At 40.6% G+C, this 17,554-nt stretch overlaps 6 protein-coding genes across 6 annotated transcripts; 1 reads left to right on the top strand and 5 right to left on the bottom strand.

Moving 5' to 3' along the window:
- Positions 1-175: 175 nt before the first annotated feature.
- On the bottom strand, positions 176-1,252 carry NCS54_01505600 (Epimerase domain-containing protein; the record flags this gene model as incomplete). Its single annotated transcript, XM_053160168.1, has 1 exon — positions 176-1,252. The coding sequence occupies one exon, from the start codon at positions 1,250-1,252 to the stop codon at positions 176-178; it is 1,077 nt and encodes a 358-aa protein (XP_053016143.1).
- A 2,591-nt stretch (positions 1,253-3,843) lies between these two features.
- NCS54_01505500 (Hypothetical protein) lies at positions 3,844-5,465 on the bottom strand (the record flags this gene model as incomplete). Its single annotated transcript, XM_053160167.1, has 11 exons — positions 5,370-5,465; positions 5,270-5,314; positions 5,128-5,218; positions 5,049-5,071; positions 4,968-4,986; positions 4,793-4,915; positions 4,680-4,740; positions 4,489-4,626; positions 4,169-4,431; positions 3,937-4,108; positions 3,844-3,880 (listed from the first exon to the last, which is right to left on the bottom strand). The coding sequence occupies exons 1-11, from the start codon at positions 5,421-5,423 to the stop codon at positions 3,844-3,846; spliced, it is 1,026 nt and encodes a 341-aa protein (XP_053016142.1). The 5' UTR covers positions 5,424-5,465.
- Positions 5,466-5,909: 444 nt separating this feature from the next.
- On the bottom strand, positions 5,910-6,671 carry NCS54_01505400 (Methyltransf-25 domain-containing protein; the record flags this gene model as incomplete). Its single annotated transcript, XM_053160166.1, has 1 exon — positions 5,910-6,671. One exon carries the CDS (start codon positions 6,669-6,671, stop codon positions 5,910-5,912), a length of 762 nt encoding a protein of 253 aa, XP_053016141.1.
- Positions 6,672-6,971: 300 nt separating this feature from the next.
- Positions 6,972-8,045, bottom strand: NCS54_01505300 (MFS domain-containing protein; the record flags this gene model as incomplete). The annotated part of the gene is made up of 1 exon (XM_053160165.1): positions 6,972-8,045. One exon carries the CDS (start codon positions 8,043-8,045, stop codon positions 6,972-6,974), a length of 1,074 nt encoding a protein of 357 aa, XP_053016140.1.
- A 339-nt stretch (positions 8,046-8,384) lies between these two features.
- On the bottom strand, positions 8,385-8,678 carry NCS54_01505200 (Hypothetical protein; the record flags this gene model as incomplete). The annotated part of the gene is made up of 1 exon (XM_053160164.1): positions 8,385-8,678. The coding sequence occupies one exon, from the start codon at positions 8,676-8,678 to the stop codon at positions 8,385-8,387; it is 294 nt and encodes a 97-aa protein (XP_053016139.1).
- Positions 8,679-15,546: 6,868 nt separating this feature from the next.
- Positions 15,547-17,301, top strand: NCS54_01505100 (MFS domain-containing protein; the record flags this gene model as incomplete). The annotated part of the gene is made up of 3 exons (XM_053160163.1): positions 15,547-16,021; positions 16,074-16,322; positions 16,388-17,301. The coding sequence occupies 3 exons, from the start codon at positions 15,547-15,549 to the stop codon at positions 17,299-17,301; spliced, it is 1,638 nt and encodes a 545-aa protein (XP_053016138.1).
- Positions 17,302-17,554: the final 253 nt, after the last annotated feature.

The following is a 17,554-nucleotide window of genomic DNA, read 5'->3' as shown; positions in this document are numbered from 1 at the left end:
TCTCATATAACCGTTCGCCAGCGCGGTCTCGAACGGGGAGAGTCTAACACCCGATCAAGCAACACAACCTTTACAAATTAACTAGGTCTAGAATGAAAGCACCAAGCAAAAAGAATTCACGGCTCACAAATAATCGATATTATGAATGGACCCTGAATACAAAAGAAATGTTCAGCTAGAACTTGACTCTACCAGTCCTTTTCATGCTCTCAGCGCTGGCCACCACGGCATCTCGAGCGCTGCGTGGGGCCCAGTTCAGTTCTCTCTTAGCCTTTCCATTGCTCGTAGGTCTGACAATACCCAATTCTGGGACGATTAATGCAACGGACTTGTCAAAAGCGGCGACAATGCGTAAGAGAAAATCGGGGAGCATATGAGTTGGTACTTTCTTCGTTTCCCTTGCCGGTAACCCCTCTTTCAAGTATGTCGATATATCCTTTGTCGAGACCGAGAGTTCATCAGATATGGCCAAGTATCTTTGACCCGCTGCTTCCGGAGCCTCCATGGCCTTGATATGCAGGTCGGCGACATCCCTGACATCGACAATGCCGAATGAGAGGTTCGGTAATCCGGGAAGATCCCCATTCAGCATCCGGGTAGGGAGCTCCAAACTGGTGTTAATTTCGTTTCCAAGTGAAGGACCCCAGATGCTAACTGGATTGACAGTCGCCAATTCCAAACCCTCCCCCTCATTCCTCAGCCACTGCCACGCATCTTGCTCCGCCAGAGTTTTGCTCTTTTCGTATGCCCCAACAGGACTTTTGGGGTCTTTCAGTACCGTCCAGTCCGTCTCGGTGAACGGGTCGTTGTTTGTTCTCTTTCCGTGTCCGTAGCCGATGGCTGCAAAGGAAGATGTGATGACAACACGTTTGACGGTCCCGGATTTTTTTGCAGCTTTGAGTGCTCTCAGAGTCCCTTCCCGAGCTGGTTTGATGATGTCGTCTTCATTCTTGGGAAAACTCGACGGGTAAGGGGACGCAACGTGGATCACAAAGTCGCAGCCTCTACAGGCCTTGTCCCAGCCTTTGTCACTGAGGAGATCGACTTCAAAGAACTCAACACTGTTTGCCTGTTTCTCTGATATCCCGCCACAGCGAACCTTATCCCGCACAAGGTTGGCGCGGCTCAACGATCGCACAGTAGTTCGGACAGCATAACCTTTCCCCAGCGCCTGAACGATAATGTGAGCGCCGACAAAGCCAGATCCCCCCGTAACGAGAACAGTTGAACCCGTCATGGGTGCGAAATTCATGATTGGAGGAGGTGATTAAAGTGAGGGTCTTGACGGGATCGTTTACCACTGAGTTAGCAATACTATTACCTGCACTTGACCGTAGAGCTCGCTTTAATACTTGGTTCCAATTTTCAGCTGGCTCTTAAAGTTGCGCCGCCGTCGGCACGCTAATATGAGGATGGAGTGGGGCAAGCTGTGCTCCCGGTTACAGATTGGACCGTCGGGTGAAGTCACTGTTCCGGTGGGCAATATAAAGATATTAGGTTGCCTTTATTAGTTGTTTCTATTAACCTTTCTGCACAACGGGGCATATATCTTGGTTCAAACATGAGAGAGATTGATGAAAAGATAGGGCCATCAAGGACAAAATGTGACTAACTGCCCTCGGAATGCCCCGATCAAACCCCAAGCCTCAGTGCCATCTCGAAAAACGTACATGATAAGCGAGCGCACAATACAAGCGAGCACGCGCTTTCCCGCATCTAATCACTCTCACGACTGGCATTGGGGTACATGTACTCGATCCAGTTGTTAAATGACTGCCATACCCAGTTCTGGTACTCATCTACATCATCAGAAAACCCGTCTTCCGACTTGGAAGTATAATTGGTCCCAGCGCCAGCCTGCTGCAACATCGCGTTCCGGCCCTCGAGATCGCTTGTCCCTGTGTTGCTGTGAGGGAATTCGCAGAAATGGTTGGGCTCGCTCGGAGTTATTCCAAGCCCGTTGGCGATTTCGATCTCGGCATATGGCACAGCTCGTCCAGAGATGTTCGGTTCATCCACCATGCTGAGTTTCGGACCCTCGAGGGTTCGTCGCCGCTTCTCCACATATAGCAGTGAGGATGCATTGTGGGTATCAGGGTAGGTCACTAACGCCTCGTCGTTTGCGAATGTTGTATTTTGTGGTAGTTTATTCGACGCATAACTTTGAATTGAGAGCTGCGATTGACTTTGAGAGGAGGAATAGTCAAAGGTCCCTTCCTCCATCTCATGATGCAGCATGCAAATGCTAGCCAACGGAGAGCCAGTAGCACATGTATACCTCTTGTGTGGGGGCTTTTTTCTAAACCGTCTAATCATTGGCGCGCGATTGCGGTTCAGATCTTGGTCCTTCCATAACCGTGTGTGGACACCCTGACTGATTGGCGCGGATGCCGGCATATGGATGATTCGTTAAGCAGCTGGAGCGTGGAGTATAATTGCGCCGCCTTCGGGGTGTAATTGCAGATTCTGAGGATGGGGACCATGAACAAAATGAACAGTATGTGGGCTATAGTAGCTGCGGTCCTAAAGAAGGACGGCCGAGCCATGACTTCCGTACACACTGTTACAGAGTCCCCCCGACGGACGTGGGGTTGAACCGACGCACTGAAACCCGTCTTGGAATGGTCCGCTTGCGGAGTTTACTAGTGGGGCTTCAAATGTGCCTCCGCAAGGAGTTACAGCACAATATGAAATCCGTCTCGTCCTCACATGCCTTAAACGCCGCTTAATTCTCTATTCCTTGCACTCTGTACCGAGGCTGCGTTTGGTTATTCAGCCTCGGCTTCTCTCGATTATCACTTCATATCAGTCTATCCAATAGGTTTAGGGTTTCCAAACTCCGCAAAATTAGTCACACCCATGGCGTTGGTCGTCACTCTTAGCATTCGACTGGTCAAAGCACAACAGTTCGGAGCGATTCATAACAAGCATGTTTTCCAAAAGGCAATCACACCTTCACCTTCTCAATTTGTACCGCAGCCAAATCTCGGTGTATTCAAAGAGTGACTCAGCATGACGACCGTCACCGAAGGTACCTTCAACGTTAGATCGACGAGCTTCTACTCCAAGACGTGGACGGTAGGTACCGGTAGACCTGAGACAAATGCAACACCCAAGTCCTATATCATTTAATAACGATGATCCAGCCTAGAGGTGTCCTTGAGGCCAAGCTCGTATTTGCACATGGATTCGGTGAACATCTAAATCGTTACAACGATTTTTTCCCCAAGTTGGCCACCAAAGGAATCGAGGTCTATGCATGGGACAAACGTGGCTGGGGTAGGAGCATCATCAAGGCGTCGGAGGAAGAGACAGATAGCGTTCAGGATGGCATCGATCAAGCCTTCATTTTCAAATAGGCTACCTCCAGCGAGTACAACTGCGGTTTATTGGCGTAACTCTCTCATTGCCGTGCATGAGAAAGGTGGAAAAGAACATAATACCACAGACGCCCACTCTAACGTTGCCGACGAGATCACCAGGGGATGGGTTTTTGTATGCCATGTCAAGTGGCCTCGTTTGACTGCTTCTTCCACCGTTGATCAAGTTTTCATGCAAAAGCTGAGATGTCTAAATAGAGGGGCCCGCTTGGAAGGTAACAGCGACAAAAACGCAAATGCAGCGACCTCTCTTTCTATCTTGGAGAGTAGCCAGCATCAGATAACAGAGTAGACGTAATACATCTCTGCTAAGCAAGCCACTACCAGATAACCAGCACTTCTAACTTGACACAAACGGTCTGCTATCCACGCCATCCTTCTGGGGCCTACTTACTCCTTAGTGGAACTGCATCACCGGAATCTCCATGTGTTTCTTTTTCTGACTATCAGAACTGGGGTCATGCTACTGTGACTCTGGTTTCGTAGCGTATACAGACCAGCTGAGAAAAGTTAGCTCGCGCCTAGACACATTCTCTATCCAAAATCAAGGACTTACATTGGCCAGTACGAGTGGATATTCAAGTTCCTTATATCCTTACGGACGGCAGGCAGGAACACCTCCAGTTCCTCGTTGCTCCAGCCGAGGCCGCCTCCACCTTTAGGGCGCGTAAACACAGCCAGGCTCAACGCCGACAGGGCATCCATCGTGTTCTGATGCGCCCACATTCCTGGAAAGCAAGCGCTGCGTGAGCGTCATCACTACCATGACCCGCTCAAGAAAGGCTTACCGATTTGTTTGTGTTTCTGGTCCTTGGGCCAACGATTCAGCGGCCACTTGCGCTTCACCACGTGGATATCGACAAAGCCAGTATCTTTGAGTTGTTCCTGGTACTTCAGCGCGCTGTCCATAGGAGAGCCGTTGGCAGTGAAGGCGCTCGACAGCAGAGTTGACCACTTATATAGCGCCGAGTCTTCAGCGAGCGTGCCGTCGTCGGATGTAAGGGGGTAGATGATGTCGATGAGTTCAATTATGCCACCCGGGCTCAGGTTCCTGAGATTCCATAATCAGCGGCATCCGTTGTGTAGGTCGAGAAAGGCCATGTCATACTCCCATGATTGCCTGAAAAACTTGGGCCAGTCACGAATCGATCCTGTTAGAAAGCGAGCAAAGACAAAGTCAAACTTGGTTGAGTAGCCCCAAGGTTCCTCTAAATCATCTACGTAAAAAGAAACGTTGGGAGGGATACTCGCTGGAGCGTCAGCACAGCATTAGAGACATTGCGTTTGTCGATGACATACACTGTAGGTTGGATCGGGCTCAGATCAACGCCAGTGACTTCGCACTCGGGATGCTCGTCCGCTACAGTTGTTAGAAGACTCATTTCTCTTGGTGATGAATAGAGGGATTTTACCAAACTCGATGGCCCAGATACCTGTGCCACATCCGGCATCAAACGCGCGGCGGAGCTTCTTGGGCAAGGGGGCTGCATGAAGCCTTCCATCGAAAGTAAGAAGGAATAAGTGGTGCTGAAGGTCTGTGTTTGGTCAGACAACCTGCAAAGCGGCTTACGAGCAGGCCTGGTATACCTAGTCGCTCGTTCTCGGTCTGGGTAACGCGTCAAGTCAGTAGCTGGAGCCGAGCGTGGGAGTGGTGAAGGCGAAGAGTACCTCGTCATTGGGTAAGACATACGCTGCATCGGTCAGTCAGATATTTCGGCATCGCTGAAAAGACGAGGGCAGTTCTTACCGCCATCCTTGTACGCATGATATGTCCTACCATTTTCCTCGCGATACTTTAAAATGCTTGATCTCAAAGACGTAGTATCACTCCCGGCATCCTGGGTGACCTATTAGCCAGCGACGATCCCCCACGATGGGGCCGCACTTACGTCTCCAAGGGCCGAGTCGCCATCATCGAACGCGTCTTGGACAGCCTGTCATGTTTATTAGCAGGTTCATGAGATGCCAAAATCCGCGGGACGTCCTCACATTATCATCGGCAACGAGCGGGGGCGTCTCAGGACCGTCTTGTTCTTCGGCCATTATCAAATGGTCATTTGACAGTGGCAAGATGTGGGCGATCGGGCGAGGAGCCTAACTAAACTAGCCCGGGGAATGCGCTATTTAAATCAGAGCTGACAACACACCACTGTTGACCCCTCTTGCGAAGGTCGGAAGCAATTCCGCCCAGCGCTACGGAACATAATACTGGCACCCGGTTGGTCCATTTTTATTGCCAGCAGTCAAATGCTTCCAGCGAAACAGTCGAATTAACCGTTGATGCCGCCTTCTGCAGCTGCTTTCGGATCGGCGTTGGGATTAAGGTAACACTATATTTATGACCTAACAAAGACGCTCGCTTCTGCATATGTACTCCGTTATAACTATTCTTATATTCGAACGCGATATCTGCTTGAGATATTGCTCGAGAAACTTCTTAATAATATATACCCATATGAACTGGGTTGCTAAGGCTAGCATCTCGAAAAGGCGTCTCGCATTCCATCCAGGGTACTAAGCCCACTGCCTCTATGCCCTTGCCATTACAACAACAAAGTTAGGATCTTTGATATAATCACCCCAAAACTCCAAATCATTCTTGACAATTTCCGTGTCCTCTGGCCGGCAAACCTGAAAGTCGACTAGCCCAAGTTCGCGAGCAATATCGTCGGAAAGCGAATAGCTCGACTCCATCGACGTAGCCTCGAAGGAAAAGGGCGGCTGGGTCACACATCCAACCTTGTACTTCAGGCCATTTGGAATCTCCTTAATCTCCGTGAACGTGACGCCGTATTTCCCGTAGCTCATGTATTCAGCACGCACACTCTTCGCCCTCACTCCGATGAACTTTCCACCAGGCTTCAAGCCCGCGATCACGTTTTCCCACATGTTCTTTAGATCCGACATTGATGCGGCATGGTCAAATACCCAGTTTGCCATGACTATATCGTACCCATGTTGCGGCAAGTCGAGCTGCTCACCCAACGGCCGCGTCACGTCGGCCTCGAGCCAGCGGATGCGTCCCTGCCGGCCTAGCTGCGTCTCGACGTCCTGCCCCGCGCGCATCATCTCGGGCGAAATGTCGACGACATCAACGATGGCGGCACCGGCATCCACTGCGCGCCGGGCGTGGAGCCCGCTACCTCCACCGAGGTCAAGGACTTTGAGGTCGCTACAGTTGCCTAGGGCGTTGCGGACTAGTTCGGCCTCGAGCTTTGAACAGGGGAGTTCCTCGACTGAGGCATATTTCGGAGCGAAAGCATCGTACTGTGTTTTCTCGGCGGTGGCCATTGTGAGAAGATGTGGAGGAAATCTGTTGGTTGTATTGGTGTGTCTGCGAGTTGCGTTGCGTGCTTTTCCTAACCGTGGGATACCCCGCTCTTTCGAGGACGATGGATTAAAATCCTAATAAGCGAGCTAATCACACCACTTCCCGTTAGGCTTTGGAGAAGGTGGAGTCGCGGGTTCACTCGGCGGCAGTGCAATATTAAAAGATATGAGGTATCTCATTCACTACCTAAACCTACATGTGGTACTATTACAAGGTGGGTATGTAGGGCAACGGCAAGACTCCATTCTCTGGTTCTCGGGCTAACCAACATGCGTAGCAGTTGGACCGAGTTTGTCGGTCTTGGCCTCATGCTCAACATTCCTTAAGATGGTATCGACCTGGGTCTTGGAGAAATTTCTAGCGGAAACATGATTCTCAAAGAGAATATCCAGCTCAAGGAAAGTTCTACCCTTAGGTTCAGGGAGGCGGAAGTAAGTCCAGATTGCGCACAAGAGGCAAAGACCAGCCCAGAACAATCGGGCTCTCGCTCCCCAATTCCATGCCGAAGGGTTCACCATGCGCGGGGTGATGATATTGATGACAATACCACCAACGTTGTAAGTATTCCTGGCAAGCATAATAGCCTTTCCGCGAAGACGAGTGGAAGGAATCTCGGATACCAGGGAGTAGCAGAGGGGGCCGACGCTCAGGTTGTAGACGAGGGCATTGCCGAGGAGAAGACTACCAGCGGCCCATTGAGATGCCGAAGACTTGCCCGAGAAGGTAGTACAGCCAATGCTGAAGAGTACCAGTGTGAAGCCAATCTGCCCGAACAGGTAGAGGCCGCGACGACCAAATTTGCTGACAAAGAACCAAGATCCGATGGTGCCGAAGAAGCCAATACCGTACTGACCAAGTGACAAATTAAAGCTGTTGGACACGTCTAAACCTGCATTTTGGTAGAAGTACGTTGACAAGGCTTGCAGAGAAGTACCGCAGAGCTGCTGGACCAACCAAGTCGCACAAACGATCTTGGTTCTTCGTCTAGACACCGAACCTCTGAACAGGTCCAAGTATCCTGTTCCTTCAGTCTCGGCCTTCTCGACCTCATTGGTGTAGACCATCATGGAAATAGTCTTGTCAACATCGAAGCCAGGTACGGTACTGGGGGCTGCCCGCCCCTGCTCGCCGACAACACTGGTCTGCTGATCGGCTTGTTGGGCGCTTATAGTAAGGCGGAGTAGCGGACGCTTCGCCTCTCCCAACTTGCCCTTGCGAACAAGCCACCAAGGAGATTCAGGAGCCAAGAAGATCCCGACAATCAACGGCACTAGCCATATCCACTGGAGAGCAAAAGGAATGCGGTAACCCCAAATGTCGTTGCGTAATAACATAGCGCGCAAGACACTAGAAGCGATAAGCTATCCCATAACCCAATGGAGGTTAATATAGGTGGTTAAGTAAGCTCGAAGATAGGTCGGGTAGACTTCCGAGGCGAATTAGGTTATTAGAGTTTAGAAGATGCCCCACGGGACACCAAGTAGGATCTCTCTGATAAGTAGTGGGACCAGAGAGCCCGCGAAGAAGACAATGAAGACAAATCTAATGGCTACAATAAGTGCGTTAATGAGATAGCCGTACCTCTCTGAAATGAAACCATAGATATAAAGACCGAAGATCTCAGCGACGAGAATGCCGTTCGAGAGACCAGATTGCCAGGCCGCAGTCAAGTGCTAGCTGCTATTGGCCTGCTTGATACCGAAGTCTCGTTGGAAGGGAGGGTTGGCATAGAGGATTCCGATGAGAACAGTATCGAATCCTTCCATAATGATGACTGTCGAGAGCAGGATGGACCAGCCCACAGTCTTGGGGTAGAGCTTCAAAGAGGCCCAGAGCTTCAAGTCTCGCTCAGCTTCGCCAGCTGCATGGGCATCTTGAAGCATGGCATCGTCGATTCCGTGGGCGTTGACAGGCTGGACCGCCCCGGCAGTTTCGGTGTCTTTAGCGACCGTTGATGTTGGGTCCATTCGATTCAAAGAAGTTGTCGGATATGGAGCGGAGACTCATTCAACTCGGTTCAGGAGAGAGGATTCTGCTAATAATCCAAGTTCAGATAAACTGTGTCTTTGACAAAGAAAATAAAAAAAGGTTGTATCGAGGGTGTGATGCTACAGCGCCTGACTGCCACTGCTCAATGCTCATGAAGGTTGACCTCCGCTGGCTTGGCTTCTTACATAGCCAGGATCATGGTAATCATTTCCCCATCATGAGATTCCGGAGCGTGGCAAGCCCCAGAATGTCGACTATGGGCTCCATGGTGAGTTGAATTCCCCATGGGGCACCTGATGAAATTGCGCAGACAGCTGATTGGACTGTTATCGATCCGAGAGCAAGCCCGGCTTTACCAAAGGCGCGCGCTAGAGCGCCGCGGCTGAGCTCGGAGTGGCTTCCAACACAGCAGAATGGAATGCCTTTTTAACACGCCACTTCAGCGTCAGGGCATCGCCTATCACGCTGGTCCTTACTAAACATCTCTACTAGTATCACGGCCTCGAGAAAGGATACCAGCACATAACATAAGCAGGCCCCAAACCCACTAATCATAGTCAAATCACTAAGATCATACTATAATCTAAGTAATCTAAATTAATAAGATCACTAAGTAATCCCTATAATCTAACTTAATATTAAAGTATATAAAATACTTTTATTATATTTTCTTATATAATAATTATATTAGCTCTTAATAAAACTTAGTTATACTTCAGACTTTTAAATATATTATTAGATATAATATCCTTATTATTTAAATATAGCATAATTAATTCCTTTATTAATATAAACCTAATATAATTAGTGTATTCCGTAAGAAGTATATAATTATTATATTTTAGTAGCTTTTACTTAGAAAATTATCTACATTACTTTAAATAATATTAAATATAATATTAACTTAGGTAATTCATATAAATAATTATTAATAAGTCTGACTTATTAATTATTTTCTTATACGTATTATATTTATCTTAGCTATTTATAAAAATAAAGAAATAAATAATATAAATAGCTTAAATAATAAAAGAAATATAATTATACTTAAAATAAATAATACTAAAATAAAATAATAAAATAAAAAACTTAATTATATATATATTAGACTTAATAAAATAAAGTAAAAAATCTTAAAATATAATTATAAACTAGACTTACCCCCTAAGGTTAAGCTTTACTTAACCTTTTATATTCTATTACTTACACTAGCTAATACTCTTATTATTAAAACTAATAATAAATTAAAAGCTAAAATTAATAAACTAAAGAAATATATTATAAAAACTATTTTTAATATAGGTAAAATTAATAATAAAATAATATATTTTATTAAATAAAAAAACTACCTAGATTTAAAAAATACCTAAGAGCCCCTAGAATACCTTATTAATATATAATACTATTTAAAAAAATTCTATTAATAATAATAAGATTAAACTTATTTAAACCTAAAGTAAATTAAATAAATCTTATTCTTTTTATCTTAGTTCTATATCTTATATGAAAAAAACTAAAAACCCTACTTATAATGTAAATAATATTATTTTCTTAAGTAAGCTAAGTAACTAAGATCCTTTATAACTTATTTTTAGCGTTTTTAATATTAATACTTACCTTATATTAAGTATTAAGATTCTTTAAAACTAATACCATAAAGAATTAGCTAAATATAAAGCTTAATTAGTAATAAATATAACTTATAAAAAAATTAATATACTAGTATTATTATAAGAATAATTGAAATAAATATATTTCTAATAATAACTAAAACCTATTATTATTTAATAAATTTTCTGAGTCTAAAAATATAATAAATAAGGCATAGTATTAAATCTTATTATATTAAAATAAGAAAATAAAAAAGAGTAGTTTATAGATTTCTTTAACTTAGAAATATAACCTAATATCCTCCTAATAAGAATTTTTAAAAGATAAGGTTAATCATATAATAATAATAAGCTATAAGTATAGCTATAAGAATAAGATTAATAAAAAAGAAACCTTATATTATAGGCTAAAAAGAAATACTAATATATAATATAAATAAGCCTTAAACGTATTAGTTGTAATTAAACTGCTAAGATTATATTATAATTTTAGTAATTTAAATTAATTAAATATTAAAATATATAAAATACTCTTATTATACTCTTTTATATAATAACTACCTTTATTATTAATATAACTTAATTATACTTAATACCTTTAAGTATATTATTAGATATAATATCCTTATTATTTAATTATAATATAATTTATTGCTTTATTAATAGAAACCTAGCACGACTAGTTTATCCCTTAGGAAATATATATTTATTATAACTAGGGGGTCTAACTAAGAATTAAATATATAACTTTAAGCATATAAGACTCTTAAATATTAAATTAATTGCTATATTTAAAAATATATATTATAGTAATAATTAAGTATAATAGCTTAAAGTTTTTTTTAAATATAATTAATTAAATTAAATAAAAATAAGAAATAAATTAAATATATAACCTTATAATATAAATCACTTATTACTTACTTAATTTTAAAATTTCATACTTTTATTATTAAACTTTATTTTATTTTTAAAATATAATACACTTTATTAATCTTAAAGTACTAATAATAAGATATTAGCTATAATATATATAATAAGTAAGTAAAATACATAAATAAGTAAGATAAAAATCCCCTAACTTATGTTCTTTTTATTTAATTAATTAATTCTTAATTACCTAATATATTAAAATCTAATAATAAAGCTAAAATCTTTATTATTCTTTAAGCCTTTTAAAATAACTTAATACTAAGTATTTAATATTTTATAATAATTTATAAAATTATTTATATAAAGCTTTAGCGCTAATAATAAGGTATTTAGTCTTAATATAATAATATTTTATAATTATATTAGCTCTTTAATTTAAAGAAATAAATCTTTAAGTATTTTATTCTTAACTTAGATTTATAAGAATTCCTCTCTTAGCCTTATAATATTAAAGAAAAAATTAATTAATGATTTAGTAATTATAGTATATTATTTATTAATATATATTAAGCTTTAAATTTTATTAAGTAATACTTAGAGCTTAAGATATATATTTTTTAAAAATAAAATTACTAAAGAGCTAAATAAAAAGATCTAATTATTATTTATAATTAATTTTAGCTTATAATAAATATAATTATAAAATATAATATTTAATTAAATAATATTTATAATTTAAATAAAATTAGCTTTTTTATAAATATAATTATAAATAAACTAATTATTATAGGCTTAAAAAGGTATTTAAAGCTAAAATTAATATAACTTAAAAACTAAAAATAAATAATAATTATTTATATAATTAATATAAAAAGCTAAGTAATTTAATTTTATATTATTAATATAAATTAATATTATTTTATTAATTAATATTAAAAAAATAATATTATAAGTAAATAAATAATTATAATAACCTAAAATAATTAAATTAATAATAAGATTAATTTTAAATAACTTAAATATTTTAATTATTATATAGCTAATTAATTAAGTTATTTTTATTATTTCTTAATCCTTAATAACTATAAATATTATTAATTTATTAAATTTAACTAATATTATAATAATAATTAAATTATTTAATTTTATATATTATTTTATTTATTTTAGCTCTCTAATATTATATATTTTAATATACTTAAGAGGGCTTATAATTAAGAAATAAAATAGTATATTAAATATTTTATAATATATATTTTAAAAATTTAGTTTTTTATAATTTTTTATATTATATTTTATGTTATTATAATAAAAAAAATATTAATATATTTTTTAATAAAACTATTTTTATTTTATATAATTTAAAAAAATATAATTTTAAAGCTTAATATATAACTATAGATATTAATATTAATTAAAAAGGTATTTAATTCATTAATCTCTTAGGTATTAAGGACCTTAAAGATTATATTTAACGCCTAATTTTAGTTTAAATACTTTAAAAAAAAAATAAAAGGTATTAAAATAGCTTTTTAGAATTAATTCTTAAAGTATTAAAATCTCTTATAAAGGAAATAAAGGTAATTATATATAAGATAGCTCTTATAAGGGTAAAAGTCTAAGATGTTTAATAGATAAATAAGATATTAAGCTAATATTAAAAGATAAAATAGATCTAATTATAGAAAAAAAGGGTTATAATCAGAAAAGAAAAAAAATAGGTAAATAATTAAATTAATATTAATATATAAGTAATAGCTAAATTATTAAGGAGTAATATTTAAAGAAGGTTAATATACTTAAGGGTTTAATATTATAATATTTATAATAAGCCTAGCTATAATATAAAGACCTATTATATAATAATAAACATATCTAGAGAAAAATATAATAAGTAATTTTAATAAATTAAATAATTTATAGTATTTTTATTATAATTTTAATTAAAAAGGTTAAGATTTTTATTTTACGTATTTATTTATCTTACTTATTTATTATATATATTATAATTATTAATATAAAATAATCTATTTTAAACCTTAATGTTATAAGAAATAAAACGAATATTGCTTTTTCATTAATTAATATAACCTTATAGTTAAATAATTATATTTTAAATAAAAAAAAATAAAAACATAGCTTAGTAAGCTTTTAAAAATAAGCTATTACTTAAAAATATATATATAATAGCTAATTATTATAAGAGTATATAAACTTATAGCTTTATTACTTTTAAATTAGTATTTTATAACTTAGAAATATATATAATTTAGCTAAGCTTAGTATTTATAAGACTAGTCTTAATTATACTATTTTTAATATTATATAAGATATTAATATTATTTTAATATTTACTACGTATATTTATATTATGGTTTTAGTCCTTATACTTAATTTAAAATTATATTACTTATTATTTTAAAACTTAAGGTTTTTAAATATACTACTTATTTTTTTAAAGCTATCTTAATATTATAACTTAATATTTACTTATTATATATAATAAAACCTTTTAAATTACTTATTAAATTAATAATCATTATTTAGGTATTGATATTTTAGAGATAAGTCCTAGAGCTCTAGTAGCTAGAGAGGATATTTTTATATATAAGCGCTTTTTAATCTTAGGTGAATACGCTAATAATAAATACATATTTACATATACTATCGCCCGCTACGACGAGAAGGTAATACTAATATTACTAAACTTCTTCGAAACAAAACAGAATATTAGGCTACAGGGGCATACAAGGTAGAAGAGGCTTTTCGGGAAGAATATCAAGGCTTTCAATAGGGATGATATTCAGCTCAAGGCATACGAGGGTGTGGTATATACTGGCTGGTGATCTGTAAATAGCCGTCGTATTCATGGCTGGATTCCTGCGACACGCCTCCAGACAAGCCGGTCAATCCGGCGTTTTGCCTCAAATAAAGCCACATCGGCCAACTTATTCGTCAAAGATTGAAGGGTATTATAAAAGATAGTCTGGCTCTTCTTGGGCCGAGGTCCGTCGTAGCTTTCCGCATCGTTCTCACGGCTCACTCCAAGGCACATGGGCTAGGCTTGGCTGGCCAAATTTTAGTTGGATACCCATCTAAAAATGGAACGCGGCCGGCCGACACTGCCCTTAATCCCTTTGCAAGAAATCAGCATCGCTCTCCTGACAACTATGCCTTGCGATGGTGAGCCGTCGACGATTAATTTTGTATGGGAATTTTTTTTGGCGCCTGCGTGGCATGGGCTACCCGACGATTAAAATGAGCACTAGCCGACGATTATTAGTTTGACTTCCCTGAGAGCTATAGTAAGTTGAAAATGGGTAAGGACATGGAGTTCGTGTCTGCGATTTGATTTATACCAATATTGGCGTGCGAAACTGCAAGATTGTGAGTTTGTCGGTATATTTACTTTGAGATGTTTTTAATGGTTGCCGGGCGACCGGTTTAAAGCTCATGGGCAGGGCCGCCACAGCCAATAAGGGTGCGTCTTGACTTACCCCTTGGCCGGGCCCCACCCGGTCAGCTACTGGCTTCGCTCTAACGTAGTTGGTATTTTAGTAAAACGACCGGTGGAATAATGAACGGCCATTCAAATAACGCGCTGCTGTGCTGGACCCGCTTTCTCGGCATTCCCCGAGAGTTATTAACTTTGTGGCTGTTCTAGTTCTTCGCCCGCTGACGAGATAATGGGCGACTTGGAGACGTCTCACCCTTATCTCCTGGACAGTCCGGAGGTGCAGGTCGTGTGGCTTTCAAGGATACTAGCCGCCTACAGTTAGCGCAAAGCTCTAACAGCGGGTCATCAACCCAGCTTGCAACCCCGGACTGCACAAAAGATTGAGTACTTGTCTGATCTAGACGATGTTCAAAGAAATACACTTCGAGAGTCTCACAAGAATCTGGGGAAAGTGACGCTCGAGCTTGTCGCCATTCCCAAACTCAAGTTTCTTGTGTGGCGGACCCCCGAGTCGCACACCACGTGATGTCGCAAGGGCAAAGTTTAGCATACTCAGTACATTGATTCAACTTTCCTGGATAGGTGTCTTTCCTTCCTTGCAAACCGACTTTTCTTGAGAGAATTTTTTATATTTCCGTCTCTTAGTGCCAGATCGTTGGGACTTCGCTCAGCTTTCTTGATTTTCTTGCACTCTCCCCACATCTTTCATTCACCTTCATGCTCTCAGCCCTTTAGCACATCATGGTCTCATACGTCCGCTCCAGTCAGAAGGGAGAACGCCGCGATGAGATTGCGCTGGTTAACATTCATAGTATACAGGCAGACTGCGTCGCGGACGAGCCTCATGCCTTTTCGTCCACGACTGGAGTACCATGATGTCCTGGCGATATCCTAAATCCCATAGACATGCTGCCGCCCCCACGCCTGTCTGTGGGATCCGACGAACTCCCAGCACATGTTCGGCGTGTATTGCACAACGAGCGAGAATTAACATTCTTCGGATGCTGTCGCTGCTACCCCAAGGCTGTGGCCTGGTCGCTGCTGCTCTTTTGTACTATCGTTATGGAGGCCTACGGCAAGTCGCTCATCTCTGGTTTCATCGCCTTCCCTGAATTTCAGCGGAGATATGGATCGCCGGCCAGGCCATTTGCACAATCTCCCGAGCAACAGCACTACAAAATCTCACCTGCGTGGCAGATGGACCTGCAAAACGCTGCCATGGTCTGCGAAATCATTGGTCTCTTAGCGCATGGCTACATCACGTATGTCATCGGATATCGGAAGATGATGATGGCATGCCTCCTCTGGATGTGTGGTGCCGTATTCCCTGCTGTTTTCGCAACCAACATATGGCTTCTCCTGGTCTCGCAGGCATTATGCGGTACGAGCCTCCCTTGAGTGTTTGCGAGTCTATAAACTAACAGCAGATATAGGATTACCTTGGGGCGTCATTCAAACGCTCGCAGCGACATATGCCGCTGAAGTAGTACCATCTACCTTGCGAGCATGCGTTTTGAGTAATATCAATATGTGCTGGCTAATCGGGCAGCTAATTGGGACTGGAATCCTTCGCATCCTTGTGCAGGATGATTCCGAATGGTCTTATCGCCTCCCATTCGCATTACAATGGGCCTTTGCGGTGCCCTTGTTGATCGGCGTTTATTTTGCTCCTGATAGTCCCTGTAAAGATCCCTCTCTCAGAGTTACTTTCGGTCCATGGGGTATAACTAACTTAGGGTTGTGGCAGGGTGGCTAATTCGCCATGAAAAGCAAGCAGACGCCCGCCACTCTCTTCGCAGGCTATGCAACAGGAACGTTCTTGATATCGAGGATACCATAACCGTCATGGAGCACACAAACATGATCGAAAAGAAGTACAACTACGGAGGTTCAAGCTACATGGACTGTTTCAAAGGCGCAAACCTGCGACGAACCGAAATAGCATGTGCTGTCTGGTCATGCCAGGCACTTTGCGGCTCCGCTTTAATTGGAAGCGCACCATACTTCCTCTCGCAGGCCGGTTTCAACCCGTCGCATTCTTTCAGTCTCTCAACCGGCATATACGGCATGGGTATCCTCGGAGGCATGACCTCCTGGATTCTCCTTTCTGTTGTTGGTCGTCGCAGACTTTACATTCCTGGCCTCTTATCATCAGTTATCATTCTGGCCATTTGTGGCACACTGTCGGTGGCTTGGAGCCAAGTTATTGGCATGGACTGGGCTTTAGGTGGCCTGATCATTCTCATGGCCTTCACTTATAACTTAACCATTGGCCCTGTGTGTTACGTCTTGGCTGCCGAAATTCCCTCAACGCGACTTCGGGTCAAGACAGTCGCGCTTGCCAGGGTAACATACAACATCTTCTCTATCATAAACAACGCCTTGGTTCCCCAGATGTTAAATCCAACCGTCTGGAATCTTAAGGGAAAAGCGTGTTTTGTCTACACTGGTACGGCCTTTCTCTGCCTTATCTGGTGCTACTTTCGACTGCCTGAAACAAAGCTGCTGTCATACCTCGAACTAGATATTCTGTTTGAGAAAAGAGCTCCAACGGCAACATTCAGGGAACTTCAGATTAGGCTGGCTAATAGCGCCTATATGTCTATATCTGCAGTGGAAAGATTGAGAAATGTTTGGCATGGGTGGTTAGCATATTCCTAGGGCTAGGTTGAGCCGCATTTCTCTGAATTGTGTTGCGAGGCTACCCTTTGGCTACGTTTCCGCTATAGATCTACCGTATCGACTCCGCAAACTGGCAAAACTTGGTGGGTCGTGGCACCCTTGCAAAAAGCATAATCTCCACCACGCCTATCTACTATGGGTTCGTGATGTTTCGAGGCTCTTCCTAGTAATATCAGAGCAATAATGAGGTATTTTCTGCCTTCTGAAGTAAATTACACGTTCTATTAGTAAT

Source organism: Fusarium falciforme, chromosome 14, assembly GCF_026873545.1.
Source record: "Fusarium falciforme chromosome 14, complete sequence".
Taxonomy (NCBI): Eukaryota; Fungi; Ascomycota; class Sordariomycetes; order Hypocreales; family Nectriaceae; genus Fusarium; species Fusarium falciforme.
The sequence above is the reverse complement of the archived record's forward strand: the minus strand, read 5'-3'. Positions and strand labels throughout refer to the sequence as shown.